Genomic DNA, 24467 nt, shown 5'->3' on the forward strand with positions numbered 1-24467 from the left:
CATTCTTATCAATGGAGAAAAGATTGAAGTTGTCAAGGACTTCATTCTTCTTGGATCAACTATCAACTCTCAAGGAAGCAGCAGTCAAGAGATCAAACGACTTACTGCATTAGTCAAATCTGCTGCACAAGACCTTCTTAAAGTATTGAAGAGCAAAGATGTCAGCCTGAGGACTGAGGTGCACCTGACCCAAGCCATGGATTTTCAATAACCTCATATGCATGTGAAAGCTGGACAGTGAATAAGAAAGACCATAGAAGAATTGATGCCTTTGAGTTATGGTGTTGGAGGAGAATATTGAAAATGCCATGAGCTGCCAAAAGAACCAATAGATATGTTTTGGAAGAAGTGCAGCCATAGTGATCCTTGGAGGCCAAGATGGCCAAACTTCGTCTCTCATACTTTGGACATATTGTCAGAAGGGAGCATTCTCTGGAGAAGGATATCATGTTTGGTAAGGTGGAGGGTCATAGAAAAAGAGGAAGACCCCCAACCAGATGGATTGGCCAAGTGGCAGCATCGATGGACTCAAGCGTGGCAACAGTAGTGAGATTGGCCCAGTATCAGGTAGTGTTTCGTTCTGCTGTGCATAAGGTCACTATGGGTCGGTATCAACTCGATGGCACCTAACAACAACAACAACAGTACTAAGCAGCTCAACTTTGTTTTGATTTCTGTATTCCTGACATCTTTCACTGTAAATATTTGTTGAATGAATAAATAAAACTAAGATATAATAGGATGACAAAGGTATACATGCAATTCAGTGAAAGCTTTTCTCTTCTTTACTTTAAATATCTATCCTAATACATCCCTTTTTCTTTACTCCTGTGTTGAAAGAGAAGCTTCCTGTCACAACTAATCTATTCACTGGGATCTCAATGTCATTATCCCCTTGGGGGGGCCCTGCTTTAGCTATGCCCCTCCTTCTTGCATCTTTACCTTCCAGTTCTCTTTCTAATCCATTCTGTCAGCCTTCCAAGGCACTCCAAAACAATTACAACCTTCAAGTGGCTTAACCTGCCGACCACCAAATTTCCTGCCAAGGAGTTCACACCTGCAACCTGTCTTTCTCATCACGTTCATTTCTAGTCCTCTGCTTTAACTTCCTTCTTTCCACTAAAGCTTTTCTCTAAAAATAATCACCACAAGCTTCCATCACCAAATCCAGAGGTCTTTACTCAGGAGTCCATAGCCTCCCTGACCTGACGATAGTATCAGTTGGCTCCTTAGCCTCAGCAGCACTGCCATTCCTGGCTAGCTTTCTGACTCTCTTGTCAATACTCAGTCTCTATCTGGCTGTGATGCTTCTGTTTTCCTGCCAAGATTCCCCTGTTACTTTATATTTTCTCCCTTGAGAACCAATTTAATGTAAAGGCTTCCAATCCAGGAAGTCTCTCCAGCCACTACATCCCACCCAACCCACCTTCCGATCCTAACTTGCAGAGCCCAAGAGAACCACTGTAACAGAAAATATAAGCTAGAAAAGATCCTCAAGGACATGGGAAAGGACAGGATCAACAGATTTTCATGATCAAACTCTGATTCAAGCTTACAAGCTCCTAAAACCAGAACAGTCCACTCTCTTCTGTTGCCCTCTCTGCTTCATGTAGTGCTTGGATATAAATTTGCATCTGTTGAATGAAAGAAGGAAACTGAAGGTGAACATGTGTGATAGTACTTGGGTAAACTCTGAAGAGCTAAAGGCATATATACCGTATCATCAATAGCATCCTTTATGAGAAACTCCAAGACTGTTCTAAGCACATTACAGGACAAGAACCTGTCTGTTCTGTGGCTCTGCAGGCCATGTGATGACCATGTGTCTGAAAATGTAGAAATGTCTACTCCTTATCTGGCCTGGGATTGAAAAGTACAAACTGTAGGAAAGAGAGAAGAGTGGCTGAAGCCCTGCTCTTTCACTGTTCATGTGGTCAGCTGGTCAGCATCAATGAGCACCTATTAAGTACTGGGCCTAATTGCAGACACTAAGAACCCAGCCTTGAACAAGACAGACAAAGCTCCTGCTCTCCTGGGTCTTCTGTGTTAGTGAGAAGAGAGAGATGACAAACCTAACTAAACAAGAACAGAATGGGTAGCAATCATTGGAATCAGTTCAATGGCAACTAAACCTAGAGCTTGCTGTACCCTATCCTTAATCAGCCCTTTCAAACATGTCAGCCCTGTGTGGTGGCTCTTTCTCTCTTCTGAGTATTCACACAGACAAATCCAGTTCACTGCTCAGAGAGGTTTCTGTTATGCTATTTCTTCTCCTGCTATGTCAGCAGAGAAAGCACAGATGTGCTAGATTTTTTTCATCTCTAGCAGAACCATATTTGCAGGAACATTGCTGCCCCAATCTGAAAATACTGCCCTCTGCTACAACTCTGGGCTGCATGGGCCCCATGGTCTCAGAGACCTCCTGCTCCTCTAGGCATGGCAATGATGCTGCAGGTTACTTACCAAAGAGCTGTTTGGGAATGCTTTTTCAGGCTGTGTTCAATTTTGTCAGAGCCCTCCGGACTCAGCTGATTGCTGGTGGTAAATTTCTTTGTTATTTAGGGCATCAATGTCCCACAGTCTTGACACAAACTTAAAATTAGAAATGCATTAAATATAGGAAAGAAGGAGGGTCATTCAGGAAAGGCAGTTTTCTGGGGGAGTTGCAGGACAAAGACACCCTGGAAACTTCCAGGTTCATTAATGGGTTTTACACTGCATTCAAGTGGTATTTCTCCTTCAGAAATAACACAGTGGAAAGCATAGGGGACTGGCTCAAAGCTCAGCTAACACAGCCGAGTGAGTGACTCTGCAAACTAAAAATAGCTTTTTCCCCACTCATTCTGACAGATTTCACTTAGACCCTGTGCCCAGGTTGATCCTCTAACAAACGGTCTTAGTCCTGCAGCAAAATGAGAGCTAATGACATCTGGGCTTGACAATTACTCAGTCTCTAGTTCAATTCTTGTTTTAGTTCCACATTTCCTGCTCCTGCCCCAATGGCTGTGTGTGTGCATCCATGTGCACATGCACACTGCGCTCCCTTACTGGGATCTGATGCTCCTCAACCAGACGTGGGCAGAATTTAAACCAGGAACATGACTCAGGACCACGACTGCAGTCTGAGCTCAAAGGAGGCCTTCTGAAACCCTGGAAATGAGGCTGTTTGTCTTGAATCTTTTCTTAATCCTAGCCAGTCTATCTAGTCCTCAGTTTCTTCAATGATAAGTATAGCGATAATGATTTCTATCCTGGCCAATTTCACAGTACTACACTAAGATCAAATGAGATGCTGTATGTGAAAGTTATTTTCCTTCAGGTAGAACGCCTATCAGAAGGATACATGGCAGTGATGGGGCAAGCTAGAAAAGCAGCTGGATTACAAAACTAAGTGTGAACACAGGATGGGTGGGCATCCAGGTTATATCAGAAAATAAAAGCAGATCTAGGCTCACCATTGTTTCCTTGCTGGAATGGTCTTCCACCTTTGCTAAACTGTTACTCATTTTTCAGAACCCAGTTCAAGCAATACTTCTTTTATGTTAATGTCTTCTGATTTAATCATTCCATCTCTGCTGCTCCTTTAGCCTTTTGGATATACCGCTAACAGTACTTTCACTCTGTAAAGAATTATGTATATCTTTGGAAGTTCTTTAAGGGCAAAGACCATTTCTTCTTTATCTCTGTATCTCCCTCCCACCCATCACCACTGGTACATGGCCGGTGTCAACAGTGTTTACTGAGCTGACCATAGGCAAGAAACCAAAATCAAGAAGGAGGTAAATGCCAGAAAGTTTCAACAGAGTAAAAATGGAGGGACAGTGCATACTCAGTGCAAAGGGAAACGGTGGCAGGCATGGAATCCAGAGAGACAGTGTCACTAGAGGCCAGGCTCAGAGGTAGGAATCAGAGAACCCGGCAGGGCCCTGGTCCCGGAAAAGTGAGGGAATGAAGAGGGCAGGGGCACCACACTAAGGCCCAGTGACCACAACAGGAAGGCTTGGGAACAATGAACAAGGTCAATGTCCAGAACTCAAAGAACAGAGCCAAGGCAAGGCATCAAGCCTGGAGCTTACAGATTTGTGAACACGCCCAGGTCTACCAAGCCAAGCTACCAGGTAGGGGTTAAGTTACCCCAGAGCAAAAACCACACAGATGTCCCCAGCTATGAAAATCAAGAGGCAGGAGTCAGGCTAGTCATTACAAACTGAAGTAGTGATCATTTCCTTGACATAAACCCAGAGACGAAGGAACTCACAGATCTGTAAGAAACATTAGGAATCATCTAGTCTAACATCCTCAGCCCACACATATAGAAAAACTAAGAACGGAGGAAAGGGGCCAAATTCACTCATTAAGGCAGGATTAAAGTTAGAACCCAGGTCTTCCAACTGACAATCTAGTTCTCATCCCCTCTAAGTCTGTTTATCTTCGGTCAAAGTTTCTAGATTGTTCCAGTAATACACCAGGTGGCCAACTCCAGCTGCTTGGGGAGTCCCCCAGAGCACCCCCCAAGTGAACACCAGCACTTCTGCTCAACCATGGAATGTAGCTTTCCATGTATGGGCAGAGTTTAAAGTCAATCGACGTTCCACAGGGAATGTATAGGTCCCAGCCTCACCTGAGGCTTAAAAAGCAAGAGCTGCAATGGCCTATGTTGCTTTTGAGCAGCACATAAACCATAAACTCGCACACACTGTCCTGACATGGGCATGGGAGAGTCAGTTCTAATCACAGCGCTACCCTTGGAATTGTCCAGCAGTGGCTACAAGCCCAGTAGCTAAGACTAAGCTCATAGTATATGAAACACACTATTTTCACCATTCTTGTTGTCATTGTTTAAGTGCTGTCAAGTCGGTTCCAACTCACAATGACCCTGTAGAGTGTTTCTAAGGAGCAGCTGGTGAGTTTGAAGGACTGACCATGTGGTTCACGGTCCACTGCTGATCCTACAGAGCCCCACCTGGACTCAATTTTACCACTGTAAGAATATTAAATAACAAACTGGAGATGAGACACAGCTCAGAAGGAAAGAAGTGAGAATCCAATTCCAGACTTTCAGAAGACTTACATCTTGGTAAGGAGACATATAAAAGTATATGGGAAGATAACCTGTCGTTTTACCCCAGGTATACAGAGAACGTGAGCTTCTTCCAGTACTTCAAGTCCCAGTCCCACTGCTTACCTACTGTGTGATCCTGGACCAGTGAGTTAACTATTCTGAGCCTTGGTCTCCTTGTTTAGAAAGCAGTGATCACAGTCCCTGAACACAGGTTTATTGTGAAGATGAAATAAGATAACATGTATACAGCATTTAGTACATTGCCTGGCCCACAATAAGCACTAAATAACGTTGTGTTTGTTCTTGTATGTGCAGAGGAAGGAATGGTTATACCACAGTGCAGCTGTCTGTGCTTTCCCTTCCCATGTGTCCATCCCCTCTTGACCCTTCTGTCCAGATACTCTAACCCTGCTTATTCCTTGGACATGGAAAACTGAGTCAGCTTATGGGCCACACTCAGATCCTTGAAGGTCAAGAATCATCAAGTTAGAGCACGGCTGTTTCTATCCCCCCTAGGGGCCATGCCTCTCCCCTGCTCAAGCCCTTGATTAGAGTAGACCCTAGTTTAGTAAGGCTCTTGTCTTTTTCAAGGTAAACCCACTCCTAGAAGCTGATAGCTACCCAATGGCCTGCTTCCATCTTGATCTCCACAAGACCTTATGGTTAGCAGTCCAGTGTTTATCCTACAACAAACAGATTCCTAACAGATAGGCCATACTTGGTCATCAACAGCTGGAGATAATCCCCAAACTCAATTTACTAACAATAAACTGAATCTGCAGTGAAACCAGAAAATATACACCTCCAGCGAATGGGAACAGAGCACTGATACAAAGCTACTAAGGGACTCAAGGCTCAAGCTGACTCTTCATATTTCCCTGCTAAGAAACTAAATAAAAGTCACATCAATAGCAGGCTTTGGGGCTCTGTGTTTGCATTGGCCATGTGTGTCATAGTGTGACACACTGTAGCTACTACCATGTAGCATTAAGAATCTTCAAAGAGAAAGAAGAGAAAAGAACCAATAGCTACCAAGGGCCTACTGCATGCTAAGAACTTTGCATTCAATCCTCACGGGTGACCATATGTGCTAGGTATTACTCTCCTTACCTTGGCAATTAACCCAGAGACTCAGAGCTACCTATGAAGACTCCATGCCTCCACTATGCTACCCAAATACAACGTTTTAAATGGTCTGGACATAACAATACCTTGGAGGCTAGGATGGCCAAACTTCATCTCTCATACTTTGGACACATTGTCAGGAGGGGCCAATTGCTGGAGAAGGATATCATGTTTGGCAAGGTGGAGGGTCAGAGAAAAAGAGGAAGACCTCCAGCGAGACGGATTGGCAAAGTGGCAGCATCAATAGGCTCAAGTGTGGCAACAATTGTGAGGTTGGCCCAGGATCAGGCAGTGTTTCATTGTGCTGTGCATAAGGTCACTACGACTCAATGGCACCTAACAACAACAAAATACTTCCTTACAGGCACTCTCAGCACATTAAGTAGACAATACTAGTTTATACTAGTTTAAATACTATATTCCCGCATTCACATTTGGTCGTAATCAACTTCTTTCAAACAGACCCTTAGAGATGTATTGTTATTTGTTTGTTAAGTGCCATCAACTTGTTAAGTGGTTCGATTCATAGAGACCCTATATAGGGTTTCCAAGAAGTAGCTGGTGGGTTTGAACCACAGACCTTATGGTTAGCAGTCCAATGTTTATCCTACAGCAACACACCAGGACTCCTAGAGATGCAGAGCAAGATAAATATACAAGGTGGCTTCAAAAACTTTGTGGGAAAATGGAATTGAAAGATAATAAAATTTTCCCATGAACTTTTTGAAGTTCCCCATGTACAAATACCTTAAGTATGTTCATTACCTTTATCCCTGTAATATCATCCCCAAGACTATATCTTAAGGAAAAAGATCAACCAGGTATTCAACATTCAAAGAATGGTTTTGAAAATTCCAGAATCTTCAAATCATATAATGTTCTAGACCCATTTAAAATGATCATTTTAAAGACCAAGAGGAAACAAAGCTAAGCATTTATGACTAAATGAATGGAAACTGAATACAAAACATCACAAGTGCTATCACTACAGCTCTGTAGAAGTCTGCATGTGATTGTGCTATGGTACTAAGGTTACTGCGGTTTTATTATTATCACCAAAGTAAACTGTCCTTGTGGTACTGTTCAGTACACTTTCACTTTCAGAAAAGAGAAAGAGAAAGAAAGACAGACTCACCCCAGCACTGAGGAAGAGCCCAGGAGGGCCAGGACTGGGAAGTGCAGCCCAAATCAAGAACCGTCCTATATATCTAGGAGGTGGAGGTCAGGCAGGCCCTTGGGGAAGGGAAGCCCTCTAGGTAGGGAGAGGGCTGTAATTAGACTGGTGCTAATTACAGAAGTCTCTCTAGCTTATTAATTTTTGCGACAGACTCTGAATGAAGACTGAATTCCTTCATTAAGCCAACTTGGGTTCAGACTTGGAACATTTCCTGTATGGCCATCTTCGTTCTTCTAAAAAAATCTCTTTTCTTTTTTTTTTTTTTTAAAGGACAACAGTAAAGTAAAACTTAGTAACAAAAACACCCTCGAGAAATTAAAACTCCTGCTTGAAACGCAGAAATTCAAAGCATTTCAGGGAACCAAATGACTTGAAAAAGCAACTGAAGGATAATGTTTTCCACATTGGGACATATAACAGACGTGCAAAATCGTTAGCTTAGTATTAGAGGCCCCCTTGACCAGGTTGCTACAGATCTTTCTGATATTACCTTATTTTCTCCCTACAAGCCCCATGCTTCAGCCAAACTGAACCACCAGTGGACTCCCGAAGAGCTTCTTCACTTTCCTACCCACACAACTCTGTTCCAGCTGTTGCATCTACATGAAAATTCTCTCTCAAACTGCTTACCCACGTCTGGCTGCCCTTCCTCCAAGGCACAGCTCAAAGCCATGTTCTTCTCCAAGCCTAACCCAACCTCTATACCCTGAATTCATTTCTCTCTTCCAAGTGAACCCAGAGCACTTAGAACCTCTCTAAAGGTTCAAAGTTAACACATAGTCTGTCTTATAATATAGTTACCTAAGTGACTGCCTTATCTACCATTGTTAACCTTTAGATTCCTAGAGGGAATCTATCATAATGCCTGGCACATAGTAGGTCCACAGTAAATGCTTTACTGGAAGACAGGGAAAACAGATGCATCCTACCTCAGTTGCTCCCATTAAGCAATGCAGAGATGAAGGCATGCTGCTCCGTGGTCTCAAGCAAGAGAGGGATGAACCCTGCTTTTCTCCTTTCCAGTCTTCATAGGCCTCCACCTTCCTCCCCAGTTGACCATAGTCTGCTCGGCCCCAGGTAAACACCTTGCCAGTTTCTAAAATCAAACATTATTTAAATTAAGACTGCATTCCACAGCTGTGCTCTCAAGGGCAGGCAATGAATTACAAAAGAAAATGCAAATATGTATTTTAGTGCCAACTACTCACCAGTGGCTGCTCAGAAACCCTGTACAGGGTCTCTATGAGTCCGAACTGACTTGAAGGCACTTAACAACAACAACAACTTGGGATCTGGAGTACTGCTGTGGCACTGTAGGATAAACACTGACCACAAGGTCTTAAATCACAAGGCTAACAGTTCAAACTCACCTGTACAGGGTTCACTGTGAATTGGAACTATTGGGCGGCACTTAACACAGCAACAATTTTGGTTTTAATACATACCAAAAATCTCATCCTCCTCCTAAAAAGACAGTACAAGTGCTCACATTTATACAGATGTGAAATTGAAGTTCAGGAAGGTTGCTTTACTTGCCACAAATCAAATACATGATGAGTATCAAAACTGAACTCAGAAAACTATTTGACTCTAAGGCCTACACTCTTATATTTTTGTTGTGATTGTTGTTAAGTGCCATCAAGTTGATTCTCACAGCGACCCTGTATAGAGTTTCCAAGGTGCAGCTCGTGAGCTTGAACTGCCGACCTTGCAGTTCAAATGGCTTTGCAGTCTGGCACATTAACTCACAGTGCTAGGGCTATGACTAGAGTCCCAGGATAGTGCAGTTAAAATGCTGGACACTAATGAAAAGCTTGGAGGTTAAATTCACACAGAGGCACCTCAGAAGAAAGATCTGACAGTCTACTTTTGAAAAATCAGCCATTTAAAACTCTATAAAGGACTCTAGACTCAGGGAAAGAGAAAGGCTGTGTGCTGGTGGGCAGGAGCTGGTGACCAGGAGGCAGGCTTGCAGAATGTGTCCTTTGGTTGTTTAAATGATTATATATATTCCTGAGTGTTTTTGTGTACATATCTCCCACCCCACCCCAAAAAAACAACAACAGATGGAATAGAAGCAAATACTATCGAATGATGTTGCAAGCAGGAAACTGTAATTATTACAATGAAACAGTGAGTATAAAACTGATGTTCCCCCATGTAAAGTCTCACACAATTCACAAAACCTCACAAAAATAAAAAAACTCTATGAAGCATAGTTCCATTCTGACACATGTGGAGTCCACATGAGCAGGGACCAACTCAGTGGTTATGAATATAACTGTAAGTAAAACTTCAGCTATGTTGTATGACTTTTCCCTGAAGCCCCTCCCTCCTTATGCTTTGTTCTCAGACCCCTGTCTCCCATACAATCCAGGAACCCCTTTAGCCACCCAAAAGTTCCCAGGCTCCTGACTTTTCCCCAAACCATAATATTTTAGGGCCTTACTCTTAACCCAATGAATGGCCAGTTTCATGGGATTTTCCCCTCCATGTAATGTAAGAGGACCTTTCAGAATCTACATCGTTACTCAAAGGATCAATTCTAAAGTCCCAAAGCAAGTGTCTCTGTGCGCTAAAGAAAAGGGAATGAAAGAGGAAGAAAAACAGAATCATTTGGAGCCAGGAAAACATTCAGTCCCCCAGATGCAACACACGGGATGCTGGCCAGTGATAAAGACGGTGGGTAAGAAGTAGTTTGGAAAAAGAGAAATGGTCTCTCTTCTCCCAGATGAAGAGAAAATTTACCACACTCATTCAGTTGTACCAAGTGCCACATTTGTTATTTCAACAGAAATGCAAAATCCGATGAAGCATAGATTATTAACAGATTCTCTGTAATAAATATGCATAACCATGTGCGCTGTATAAATTCTTTATACATGTTTATTTTAACAAAGAAAAACTTTGCTTAAGAGACAAAACACCAAGTAATGCATATTAAATTCTAGACAAATCTACTACATGCTCTGTGTATAGTATCAAAGCCTCATCTGGCCCCACGTTCAACATATGGTTTATAGTGTCAGCTAATAAACAACCAGAGAGACTCATGAGGGAAATGTCAGAATACTGCAGGGATAAAGAGCTCTACAGTTCTTGGGATCAACCTGCTTGTGGACACCAACTAAGATCCCAAGCAGTTCACAGGAATCTGGCTCCTGGACTTTCTCAAAGAGGGAGCAAGATGCAGTCAAGAAGTTCCTGATATATTAGGATTATTGGGAGTGGGTCCATTAAGATTTACTATTCCATGCCTTTGTATGTGATTACTGTGACCATGGATGCACTTTCCTTACCTTATTTACCTGGTAAACTATGGCTCAACCTTAAAAGTCCAGCTCAAGCATCACCAGTTCTGTGAATTTTGTCTTGAGTTCCCAGCTCTTCCCAGAAAGGGACACCCACCAGCCTGTGAGTCAACTCTACTCCTGTACTCATCAACTACTATGCTAAATGCTGTGATCTGAGCTTTTGTAAGGCAGAGTCCACATCCCTAGAAAACAGCATAGTATTTGGCACACTGTGAATGTGTCCAAGAAGTGGAAAATTATATCTGAAAGATAAAATCAAATCAGCAACAACCTATCAAGTATCTTCTGAAGGTACTTTTCCTAAACCACTGTTAATACAAATTACTTGGCTGCTGGAGGTAGAGGGAGGGCTTCTTTTATCACTAGCCCACTTTTCTAACACTGACGGCCCGAGGGAGGCAGGGATTTTCCCACAATTACATGCTGGTTGGTGGCACCAGTGGGACTAGCTGTGGGTTTCTTGACCTCATGGGCATGCTACTAAGTTGCCTCTTATGATAAAGCACAGTTCCTGTTGCCAAGGATCCCTTAATTGTGTTGAGGACATGAGTTATGGGTACATATCAAGTTATACACAATGAGAATGGCAGAGGTAGGAAACTGAGGCCCTCGTGCCTGATATCGAGTAGGTGTTGTGTAGTTTAAAGGTGTGGATTAATGTGGGTTAATGCGCTAGACTACAAAGAAGTTTTGAACTGCAAGGTCAGCAGTACAAGCTCACCAGCCACTCCTTGGAAACCCTATACAGGGTCGCTATGGGTTGGAACCAACTCGACGGTCCTTAACAACAACTGTCTCATGCATTGTTTCATGTGAGTGCCAGTGAACAGTGACTGGTGCCGAGTCTACTGGTACCATTTAACAGCAGAGAAACTTAAGGTTCAGGAGTGACCTGACCAGGTCCATACAGCTAAAGCACATCTCCTTCTACTATGCACCACTCTGCATTGGGTGATGATGACATTGGTCCCTGTCACTGGATAATCATGTTCTTCCTTCACTTCTGTAGGATTGCTGTTGTTGTTATGTGCTGTGGAGTCAGTTCCGACTCATAGCGACCCTGCATAGGGTTTTCGAGGCTATAAATCTTTAAGGGAGCAGAAAGCCTCATCTTTCTCCCACGGAAGAGCTGGTAGTTTCAAACTGCTGTCCATGAGATTAGCAGCCCAATTCGTAACCACTACACTACCAGAGCTATAGGATTAGACTGTGAAAAGTTCATGTGCCGTGGACCCTTGAAACATCCAAAACAGGAAAGCTGTCTGTCCCTTTATCTGAGCTTGATAGGATTTATAACCAGTCTGTCTTATAAGCCAGAAGTTAAGACTGCTACTTCTTAAAATGGCCTTAGTATTCCTCTGCTGGGAAGAACTGGCAAGTCACTATTGGTAAAACTACACAAAGAATTATGTTATCACAAATTCCACAATGAATCCTTGCTTTCACATCAAATAAAACCTCTTAGAACTTCCTGTGCTATTGATTATTGATGTCCATGACAGGCAAGACTGCCAGAATGTGGTGCCACTGTTATTACATCTCCAATAGCAATTCAAGCATTCCACTTACATAGCACTTTTCACCCTCAAAGCACTTCACAAAGATTAACTAATTAATCCTCATATTCCCTGGGGAGGCCATAGACGTTCTATTAGAGACAAGCTCAAAAACCAGGCCGGCTTGATGTCAGGCTTTCAGTCTCCAACCCAAGTGTGGTCAGTCAGGTAAGCGCATTCTCTGAATCTGTCTCCCCTCAAATATACTCGGCATCAGAAAGCTCACAAGGGATAAAGGAGGTTCTTTGTTTTTCCTTTTCTTTTAAAGAGACATATGTTGACTGCATCCAACGTGCCAGGCACTTTCATAGGCACTATTTCAATCCTCATAAAAATTCAGTGAAGTATAGATTATTAAATTTATTGTACAGATGAGGTTACATAACTTTAGAGATTAAATGATTTAGTCAAGTTCAAACAACCAGCAAGTGGTAGAATTAAGAGTTAATTAAGTTTGTGTCTTTTGAGTCCAATGTTTTCGTCAATGACTGCTGCTCTCACAAGCTGAAGAAACCTGGCTGATGAAACAATCATTCTTACAGTTTGTGAAGAAGGAGAATCAGATTAGACAGACAAGCTCTGTGCTCTGTACCACGCCAGTTTCCCACAATGGGAATCCTGTTCAGGAGGCCATGCATAATTCAGAAATAAAGGCCATAATGTAATGGATTACAACGGTAGGCCACATGGAAGAAAAAAATAATGACTATCTTTAAAAACTCTCATTAATGCATCATAGAGAAAAGTCTGTCTTAAACTGAAGCACACTGTCAAATCCAAGCAGTTTCATATCACAAATTTAGCAAATGAATCGTTTCCTTAGAGTAAAGAACTTAGAGTTAAGAATTATATATTACTGTTATAAAAAATAGGTATATTAATGTCATCCAAAAAGTATAGGCAAGTGTCTCCAGATAAATGATAAATGGGAGAAATGACAAAATAGCTCAAAATAAAGTCAGCAAGTAAAATATCACTTAATGGCAGGTCCGTGTGAGAATTAACATAGAGTATCTAGAGATCCAAGAAGTATACCTGCCAAAAAGTCTCAATGCAAATCAGAATATTAGAACAGGGGTCGCAGGAGTAGTATTGACAAAGATACTTTAGAAGTTTGGAGGAAGCATTTCAAGCTAGAGTTGTCCTGACAGCGTAGATAGAAAAGTAGCATTTAAAGTGAACTTCTGTTGAAGGACAGAAAAAGGGAGAGTGAAGGAGGATAATGCAGGAGCAGTGATAGGGAATAAGCAGGGGCATGGAAATCAAAAGGCACAGAAAGAGTGAGAGTCACAGAGGAAGGAGACGGTACGACTAGGGTAAGGGTCCTATTGGAGACAGCTGCAAGGAAATGCCAACCTTGGGATCTGGATCTCACCTTTCAGACCAAGAGTCTCCAAATCTTTTTGCTTGCACTACATGTAGGACTGTAGGCTAAGCACTGGACAGCTAACAACAAGGTCAGCAGTTCAAACCCACCAGTTGCTCCTCGGAAACCCTTTACAGAGTTGCTAAGAATCAGAACCAACTTGAAGGCAATTAACAACAACATACTTAAGTAAAGGAGTCCTATGGCACTGTAGGATAAGCACTGCAAGGTCAGTGGTTCAAACCCACCAACTGCTCCTTGGAAACCTTATACAGGGTCACTGTAAGTCAGAACCAACTCGATGACACTTAACAACACACTATCAAGTAAAATATGTCCCTGGAGAAGGCTATCATGTTTGGTAAAGTAGAAGGAAGGTCAACAAAAGAAAAAAAAGAGGAAAACTGCACCGCCAGCCCCCACCCCTGCAATGAGATGGACTGGAACAATGGAGGCAATGAGAGCTCAAACATGGCAGCTGAGAGGATGGCATAGGACTAGGCAAGGGTTTCGCTCTGTTGTACACAGTCACTATGAGTAATAATAACCAACTCAGTGGCACCTAACAACAACACTGGTTTTATACATATTTGTAAATTGTATCTATGTAATTTCACTCAATAATACACAGTATAAAACTTACTAAAAATAGAAATGTTAAAAGAATGATATAAAAACTTTTAACAGTAGTCATAGGTTTTCGTCCCACATCCTGGCAGTTCATCTTACACACTCACTTTAGAGACTAGTACGTAACAGGCCACAAGGAACGTTGAACAGGGGAGGCACCCAATGAAAGGAATGTTGGGGATCTGACAAAGGATCGGAGAGTGGACAATAGTAATAATATTAATAGCTAACACTTCTACCATTTGATTTGTTGACTGTTGCTTCTATGAGCATTGACTATGTACATAAAGTAAAATGAAATCCCTGACAACTTCAATCTTTTCTCCACTTATCATGATTTTTGTATTCTTTATGTTAAAGTGTAGTCCATACTGATGGGTGTAGTCTTTGAACTTAATCAGTAAGCTTCCAAAGAGCATCTGGTAATCTTGAGCCTCTGACCTTGTGGTTCAAACCGACTTTGTAGTCCAGCTCATTAACCCTTAATGCCACACCAGGACTTCCCAATAATAATAGGTACTATCAACTTCTCCTTTGCCAATTGCATTAGGCAAATCTGCTGCACAGGAACTTTTTAAAGTGTTGAAGAGCAAAGATTTCAGCTTGAGGACTAAGGTGTGCCTGACCCAAGCCATGATATTTTCAATAGCCTCATATGGATGTGAAAGCTGGACAGTGAATAAGGAAGATCGTAGAAGAATTGATGCCTTTGAGTTGTGGTGTTGGAGGAGAATACTAAAAGTGCCATGGACTGCCAAAAGAACCAATAGATCTGTTTTGGAAGAAGTGCAGCCAGAGTGCTCCTTGGAGGCCAAGATGGTCAAACTTCGTCTCTCATACTTTGGACATGTTGTCAGGAGGGAACAGTTGCTGGAGAAGGATGTCAAGCTGGGTAAGATGGAGGGTCAGAGAAAACGAGGAAGACCCCCAACAAGATGGATCGGCCAGGTGGCATCATTGATGGCGTCAAGTGTGGCAGCGGTAGTGAGGTTGGCCCAGGATCAGACATTGTTTCGTTCTGCTGTGCATGGGGTCGCTATGAGTCGGTTCTGACTCGATGGCACCTGACAACAACAACAACATCAACTTCTCCATTTTAAAGACAAAGAATAAGCCACTTTTTCAAAATCACAGAGCTAATCAATGAAAGTTGAAGGAAAGAAGAAAACCACTAGAATAACAAAAGCCTACGACGCATCATATCAACAGTTATTCAGATGGCCCAGGGCCTGTAGTGTTCTGGTCTATTATACACAGGCTATCATCAGTCAACTCAGCAACAAGTTCAGGGAGGGAGGGAAGGAAAAAAGCCATGTGCACAACTTGGCATCACATTGGATGTGGGCAAAAGGGAACGCCACTCCAAGATCTCAAGAGTTCAAGGATATCAAGAAGGTGGTGGTGCCATTAAAAGAAATAGGCAAAGGGGCAGAGATGCTAGATCAAGGGTCCTGCCAATGGGGACTATGAAATGTTACTTTCTACCAAATTATTTAACATTTCTGGGGACTTCTGCAAACATTTTACCAAATAGTCAAATACGTATAAAGTGAAAGGAGGTGAGGAGAAAAAGTATTTGTTAAGTCCTAAGGTCAAGGGGAAGGAACTCTGATATCAAAGTGGTTACGAGTAGGACTGCTAACCTCAAGGTCAGCAGTTCGAAACTACCAGCTGCTCCACGAGAGAAAGATGAGGCTTTCTGCTCCCGTAACGATTTACAGCCTCGGAAACCCTATTCAGGGTCGCTATGAGTCGGAACTGACTCTACAGCAGACAACCACCACCAGGGCTGAGGGGAGTGAGGGTTTTGAGGGAAGAGGAAACCCAGGAGGGTGGGTGAGTGATAAATATGGAAAAGGCCAACTCTCTTTACCATCCAAGGTCTGCCTTTGCAGGTGGTAAAGGTAGATGCTGCAGCCACAGCTATAGGCTCAATTAGAGGGTAAGCTGGTAGGGTCAGGGGAGGGTTTCTACACTATGAGGTAAAAGGTGTTCTGAAGGTGATAGGATAGATTATAGAGAAATATAAGGAACATTCAATTTTTTTTTAATAGTATCTGCCCAAAAAGAGAACCGAATGTTACTGAACATAGAAAAATGAAACTTGCAAACATAAATGCATTGTTTTTTTTTAAAAAAAAAAAAAAGCCCATGAGTCAGTCAGAGCAAAGGTCACACAACCTCTCAGTCCCTCTCAATTCTAATATTCCAGACTGCTATAAGGTATTCCAGAGAACACACAAATGAGGAAAAGGAGGCTTTCCACCTATTTGTTATATTTATAATTCATCTGTTTACAAGTGCCAGCCACTCTGGGGGGTTATTAATTCCTTAGAGGACAAGATCCCCATTTCTGGGGATCTCATCCTTCACTCTGCTATGTGCACTTTATAAAAAGGCACTGGTGTTGAACAAGTAACAGAAAAAACAAAGAACTAACTCTCCACAAAGTCACCTATCTTAACCTCCCCATGTAAGGAGCAGGGGAGAGAGAAAGGTGAGTGATCAGAACACTGGTGCTGCAAGCAGAGACATATCAAGCTGCTTTCCAAGTGTTAATGTCCAGCAATAACGCCCACCGCAAAATAGGCGCATAATAAATATTTGCTTCCTGAGTAAACAAATGAATCTAACCATCTCTCCACCTACCTATCAACCTAACTCTCACCAATAATGAATTTTGCCACTCAATGACTCCATAATCTTAAACAAATTACTCAAAATCTCTAAACCTCACCTGCCACTAGGGATAAGAACATATACTGTATAGGGTTGTTGCAAGGATACTTACTTTTGCATAAAATGGTAATGGTAACATAATGGGAAATGTTAACCACCATTACTATTATTCTCCCAAACTGAAGAACACACGCTCATCAAGGATTTCCATAGCTTCATCAACAGTTTCTACCAATTTGCCAAATCTCAACCAACCTTCACCCACCAAGCTCTTAGGGTTAATGCCTCTAATGACAACCAAAAAGGGAGAAAGCATGGAAGGTTTTGTCACACAATTTGCTATTTTTGTAAGGAATCATGGAGCTAGAATAGTGTCTGGCACAGCAAAACAACAAGATATAAATTAATTGAAGTTAGGAAAAGAGAGCTGAAGTGAACACTGGGTAAGGGAGATGAAGCAAAGTGAGTCAGAGAGGAGAGGAAGTTCCAGCCTAAGACTCACAAGATCTGGGTCTGAATTCTGGCTTCTTTTTCAGGGTGGGTAACTTTGAACAAGTCCTTCTCCTCCACAGGCCCCAGTTTTTCTACCTATAAGATGAAAGGGCTGAAACATGACCTTGAAGACATCCTACTGATCTAAATTTGAATGTTGTTGCTAGTGTTGTTAAGTGCTGTTGAGTCAGTTCCAACTCACAGCAACCCGCTATAGGGCTTCCAAGGAGCAGCTGGTAGATTTGAACCTCCAACCTTGCAGTTCAAGCCGACCTTGCAGTTGAGCGCATTAACCCGCAGCACCACACTCTTCTGTGTCAATGTGAGCAGTGTTGATTTTATTTACTGACAACATAGACATATTTTTTCTAATCGTCATTCTGAAATAAAACCCACAATCATTTCAAAGACCACCCATATAGTTAATAATTTAAATAAAAATTGGAACTCGATAGTAAATGCTGACAGGTCTTTATAAAATAACAGAATTCTGATCAAAAGGAGGAAAATGAGGAACAGGAATTTCAACCTCTCATAGAATCCAGACTTCTGGAGCCACAAAGGCTAGAATAAGCCCAAAAACTATTGCCCTAAAATAATCCTTATACTTTAAACCAAAAATATCCCCTGAAATCTTCTTAAAAATCAAACAATGACTTAGATTAACTAGTAAAGAATATCTACCTCGAGCATTATGCTGTTTTAAGATCTGGCTGTTGTTGCTGTTAAGTGCCATTAAGTCAGTTCCAACCCTAAGCAATCCTGTATAGGGTTTCCAAGGAGCGGCTGCAGAGTTTGAACCACCAACCTTCCAGTTCAAACAGATCTTATTATGGTCCAGTGCTTATCCTACAACAATAACTTGAAAGATTAGACAGGAACCTTAGTGGGCAGTGCGTGTATATGACTGGGGAATTCAAAAAAGGAGGGTGACGGCAGTTGCACAGCTCCAAGAAGGCAATATATGTCACTGAAATATGCATGTGGAAATTTGAATTGATGTATTTTTTGCTGTGAATATTCTCAAAACAATAAAAAATAAATTATTTTTCAAAGAAACCTTTTATTGTTATTATTGTTAGGTGTCACTGAGTCATGATCTAGACAACTGAAAGCCTTTGCATAGACAATAAAGTACAGGTAAACATCTTTCTGGCATTCTCTGCATTCAGCCAAAATTCATATGACGTCTGTCATCAATGATACACCTCATTCCATGTCCTCTTCTGAATCCAGCTTGAACCTCTGGAAGTTCTCTGTCAATGTATGGTTGCAGCCATTTTTTTATTATCTTTAGTAAAACTTTATACTTTTTATTATATAATTACATAACTTAATCAACCCTGAATGATTGGTATTAACTCCATTTTATAAGGAAACAGATCACAGAGATGAAATAACTTGCCCCACATCACACACAGCTCGTTTGTAAGCACAGCTGCAATAGTAACAGTAATAGCAATAATGATGTTGTAATTGTGTGTCAATGAGTGGGTTCCAACTCATAAAGGGTTTCCAAGGAGCAGCTGGTGGGTCTGAGCTGCCAACCTGTGGTTTGCAGTCCAGTGTTGGTTCTATAGCGTCATGCCAGGAGATGATATTTTCAGGCCATTGATTATTTACATGGATTATTTCAATTAACGGACAGAAATATCATACGAGTAGGTATTATTACAATCTCCAAACTGTGGACAAGAAATCAAAGCACAGGGAGAGGTTAAGTCTTGGACTCAGATGTCATGCCGATGTCAGTAACAGAGCTGGGAGGAGACGAAGCATCCTGGCAGCTGTACCAGAGCCCTCAGTGCTTGTCCTGCAGAGGGCACAGATCCACCTGATCCGAGTCCACTTTTCACTGGGTCACATTCCTCATCAAAAGTGAAAATTCCCAAGGACTTTGGGAGGTTGTTCAGAGTTACAGGGACATACATATAAACTAGGAGTGCAGAGCCTGCCAGTGACTATCTGGCAAAGACCAGAGTCCCCACACAGCTGGCTCCATTTCCACCACAGATTCTAGTAGCTGCCAGATTGGGGTACACCCGAAGTAGAAGTGAAGACAGACTGTGTATTGAGGAGCCCCCACTCTGGCTGCAGGACTCTGAACCACATAAGAATGGGGCTTCCCACATAAATACCAGGAGCTAATGAAGTCAGGTTAACTTCATTCCCTAAACCATGCAAATGCCTCTCGGGAAGCTCCAAATCTAGTTTGTTAGTAGCTCTTTCACCTTCCTCACAGTCCCTCTAAGCACCTATGTTGTGTCAATGCTTTATGACTACCCCTTTGTCAAGGGCTCTCTCCACTTCCTCCCTCCCAAACCTCAGGTCCTGCTGGGCCAGCAGCCCGCAGTACTGTTCAGCCGGCTTGTGTCACCTACACCACTCCTCATCCTTCAGGGCCTGGCTCAAATGCCACTGCCTCCCTAAAACACTGCCTTCACCCCTGGTCAAAATAAGCCATCCTTCCCTTCAGAATCTGCTGGCATGACAGAACCCTCTGTTCCAACAACTATTCTGTGCCACCAAATATAAGATAGCTTGGCTATGTCTTACATTGCCCAATAAAGGGTGGAGAACAACCCTCTCTCTCCTTCTCTACACTCCTCACAAATCCCTGGGTGGTGCACTTTGCTATGGACTGTTAACCTAAAGGGTGGAGCTTTAGTCTCAGTGATCTCGTGGAAGAAAAGTCTGGCAATCTGCTTTTGGTAAAATTAAAGCCAAAAAGCTCAATGGAGCAATCTACTCTGTAACATACCAGAATCAACACAACAACATACTCTCACAGCACCTAGCAGAGAACCTAACGCAAAAGAGTGCTCAAAGTTTGCTAAGAGAAAAAGAATAGGCACAGCTCACACCCCAGACTTGTATATGTCACAAAGCACAGTGGAGACCACCCAACACCACTGTGTAACAGAAAACAAACCTGAAAAAAGGAAATAACTTTTCAAAATCACACAGCCTACTTAAAAAACAGAGCCAGACATTCACAACAGCCAACAAACAGTTACTGATCATTTATCATATGCCAATTGTTATCCTAGGTATTGGGGGCTATGTTGTGTTGAGTGCCATCGAATCAGTTCTAATTCATAACAACTCATATAGGGTTTCCGAGGAGCAGGTGGTGGGTTTGAACCGCCGACCTTATGGTTAACAGTCCAGTGCAGATCCTACAGCACCAAACCAAGACTCTACTGGGGGCTGTAGCAGTGACAAGAGAAACAAAACTCCCTGCCCTCATGGAGCTTCCATTGTAGTAGGAAGATAGATAACTAACAAATAAATACATGAAACATATTCCAGGCAAACACCAGTTAAGTGTGATAGAAAACTAGGGACAGAGAACAGGCTGTGCTGGGGAAGGAGACCCAGAACCAGCACCCAGCTCCTGACTGGAACTTTTACTCTATAGCACACCAACTTTGTTTGTTTAAAAAAATAAAAGAACCTTAAACTTAAAGACCTCAGCCAACTGAAGCCATGGTGGCAATTTTAAACTTACCTACCTCTCTGGTTTATGGTGAAAATGAAAGGAGATAATAAGCATGAAAACACTTTGTAAACTCAAATTACAGGTGCAAGCACACTGGACTACTCCCTTCTCCACAGCCAGCTTGCAAAGAACCAGCATGAGAGACTGGACCAGCAGCCACCGCGCTGAGTGGCTGTGCTCTGGCTAAGTGTTTGGACTTCCTGCTCCTGCCAGAAGTTACCCATCACACCTAGAAGCCACGTGGCACCCTGAGAAAAGCCCCTGATTGAGGTCCAAGCCTCTGCAGATGTTTCCCACCTCATTTCATATTCAAACTCCAAAGCTTCTTCACACACTTTTAGATTCTTATTAATAACATTTAAAAATGCAGATTGCTGCCTAATCTTACCTTTGTAATTAAAAAAATAGTCTTGCTCCTCTCCCTCCCAGCAAGAAAGGAAACTGTACCCCAGAGTTTCTGCAATGAAGAATCATACCATGCAAAAAAGCTAGTAGGAGGCTCAAATCAGGAGGAGGGGGCAAGTGGGGAGATATGAAGCCCAGAAGTGAATCTAATAGCTTGATTTTAGAGAACATGAAAGTAAGGCCAAGAGACAGGAATGGTTTGCCCCAAGACACACAGTAGTATGCTGAGGCAGAGTCAGAACTAGGATCCCAGTACCCTGACTCCCAGTGGTCTCTGTCCACTGCCCCATGGGGAAAAGAAAAGGAAAAAGGAAGACATTATGTTCTGGGAGGGTAGGACTTGTAGCTACATGATTCTTCAGAGCACTGCACACCCAGAAAATGAGTTAAAGGTTTAGGATGTCGAGGAGGTTTAAGAGAACAAGGTTCCAAGCTCTTTACAATCAATCTAGACTCACAGGCCATCAGAAAAAGCAGGAACCACAGAGCACTTGGAACTTGTCTGTTTCTAGCTAGGAAATGAGGCCCAGAAAGTAAAATGATGTATCCAAGGTCAGTCAAATGGTGACTGAGTCAGAAGGAAAGCTGAAACTAGAACCCAGGTCACCCTGAATTCTAATGCATCCTATCCACTACTTCTCAGAAAAATATCAGTCAGCCTCTCAAAGCTTCCATTGCTAACTGTGTCTCCTAATTACCAAAGGCTTCCTGGGGTACTTGGCAATGTCCTTCATTGCTGTTCTCCCTGAGATGACTTCTTCAAAAGTTCGAGAGTTAAATAATGAAAAGAGACATATCCCTATCTCCATTTCCTCGGAGTTCTCCTCTCTCTACCTAGAAATGCCATCCCTGGCCCTGAAGATCACCTTCAGTTATTGCCCTGTACCAAAAATTATCAGCAGTTTACATCTCTGTGAAGTTACACACAAAAAAAAAGTTGTGGGGAGGGGGAAAGGCCAAGCAGTGCAGCCAGCTGTTGGTGAGGCCACGTTTCCACTGATGACAATGACTCACAGTGCCCAAGCTAGAAACTGGAGCTGGAGCTGGGAATGAGACTTGGGAGCGTCAGCACAGCCAAGGGAAGGCTGCAGTTCTCAAACATGCCTGGGCCTGCACACAGGAGCTGCTTGCTCCCCAAGATCCTTCTATAAAAACCCCAGTACTGGCCAAGGGAACACGGCACCCCCTGCAGGCCATCCTGAGGTACCACAGGATCAGGACCAGGGATGAACCATGCACTGGAACTAGTGAACATTGCAAAGGCCACCATGGGATTGAAACTGTTATGTAATGAAGCCAGTATCTCACCTCTGAAAGCCCAAAGAGATCCTGCAACCCCACAGACACACCATTTGTATGAAAGAATCCTTGGCTTCCAAAGAGAAACTGGCTTTTAGTTCATGGGTGGACCAGATTAAAATCTTCAGACCAGGGCGACAAAGGTTGCTTCCGATCTTTTAGGGGTAAGGGGAGTGGGAAGGAAGTGTCATGAATAATTCACTCAGTATCAGAAATGTGGTCCAAGCTCACCAGCTGCTCCTCGGAAACCCTATACAGGGTCGCTATGCGTCGGAACCAACTCGACGGCACTTGACAACAACACAACAACAACATCAGAAATGCGAAAGGAAGGGAGCCTACCCTGGGATACTAATTTGTGGTCAACCAGTGAGAACAGTTTAGGGCATGACTTTGGATGGTGCCTTTTCAAAAATTTTCTGCACCAGCCCCTACCAGGAAATTATCCCAGACTCTTTTAGGAAGAAAGTCATAAAAAACATACTGGGGTTCTAATAGAGCTGTGTTCATGATAGGGGATCACTCTCCCACCCCACTTTTGAAGACCCTGAAACCGAGCAGAACAGTAGGGAGGGACAGGGGAGGTTAGTGGAAATGATGTCCACTCCACCCTCCAAAGTTTAGGGCTTGACACTTGCACCAAGGCATGGTAGAAACAAGCATCATCCTAGCATGTCACTGGGAAGAGCCCATTATGACTAAGGCCTCATCAGGAAAGGGAAGATAACCAGGAGCCTTGAGTCCTAATTTCTAATGTAGGGGGTGAGGAGAGGCGTGGGACCAAAGCCCATTGTCATAGCTGGTAGGTGGAGTAACAAATGCTACAGATAAATACAAACTGCTCATCTGGAGATCCTTGGCCTTGGTGAATGGAAAGGGCAGGGTCACCAGGCACATCCATGAAGGGGTGGCCTGTCTTTCCCTTCCAAATCTGCTTGTTTCCCTCCAGCTCTGTTCCCTGCCCAGGCCCAGGAAGAAACACAGTTACCAACACCCTACCAGCCAAGAAACTCTAATATACCAATTAACTGTTTGTTATATGACATTCACATTTGTCACACCAGGAATGGTAAATCCCAAAGCTACAAGGCCTTCCTTAGAAAGCTAACTCTTCCATGGCCCAAGAATGGGAAAGGCATCTGTTACAGAGAATTTTTCATTTCATAAGATCAGCTTCAACCAAATCAGCAAAGCACTGTTACTATGGACCATCTGCCAGGACCCGGAAACAGCCCTGTTACATAAAGGGGCTAGTAAAACAAAACTTACTAAACTGGGTTCTTCCTCCATAAACAGGGCGAAACACTCTAAGGCCCTCTTTTTATTGTTGGTGTTAAGTGTCATCAAGTCTATTCTGATTCACAGAGACCCCATATAGAATTCCCAAGGAGAGACTGGTACGTTTGAACTACAGCCTTGTGGTGAACAGTTAAATGCTTATCCTACAGTGCCACACCAGGACTCTAAATTTCTCTTAGGCGGGCTGATATGGGGCAAAAGAGAGGCCAAGGACCAGGAAGCTACCTGGGGTCTAAGTTTGGCTCTGATATCCCTTACCTGTGGGACCTTAGAGACAACTCATCTCATCTCTTCAGGGTTCTGTTTTCTCAAATTTCAAATAAGGATGAGATAATCCCTTTAAGCATTAAAATTCTATGATCTATTATTGTTTTCACCAAATGGGAAAAAAAAAAAAAAAAAAAAACAGGAGGCTTACACTGATACAATTTTGTACTGATACATTTCTAAGAAGAGCAGTGTCTTCATAATTGTGGGCTTAAAGGAGAACAGCAATGGCTGAAGAGAAACCAGAGATCAGAACTTTGATCAGCCCAGGCAAGAGAGGCTCAAATCAAAGTA

General features: G+C 42.7%; 1 protein-coding gene across 1 annotated transcript in view; it reads right to left on the reverse strand.

Moving 5' to 3' along the window:
* Positions 1-24467, reverse strand: part of SERGEF (secretion regulating guanine nucleotide exchange factor) — a 362682-nt gene that overhangs the window by 244170 nt on the left and 94045 nt on the right. Inside the window, 1 exon segment of the mRNA XM_006865831.1 lies at positions 8294-8460. Within this exon segment, the coding sequence (XP_006865893.1) occupies positions 8294-8460 (167 nt within the window).

Source organism: Chrysochloris asiatica, unplaced genomic scaffold, assembly GCF_000296735.1.
Source record: "Chrysochloris asiatica unplaced genomic scaffold, ChrAsi1.0 scaffold00083, whole genome shotgun sequence".
In the NCBI taxonomy this organism is placed as follows: domain Eukaryota; kingdom Metazoa; phylum Chordata; class Mammalia; order Afrosoricida; family Chrysochloridae; genus Chrysochloris; species Chrysochloris asiatica.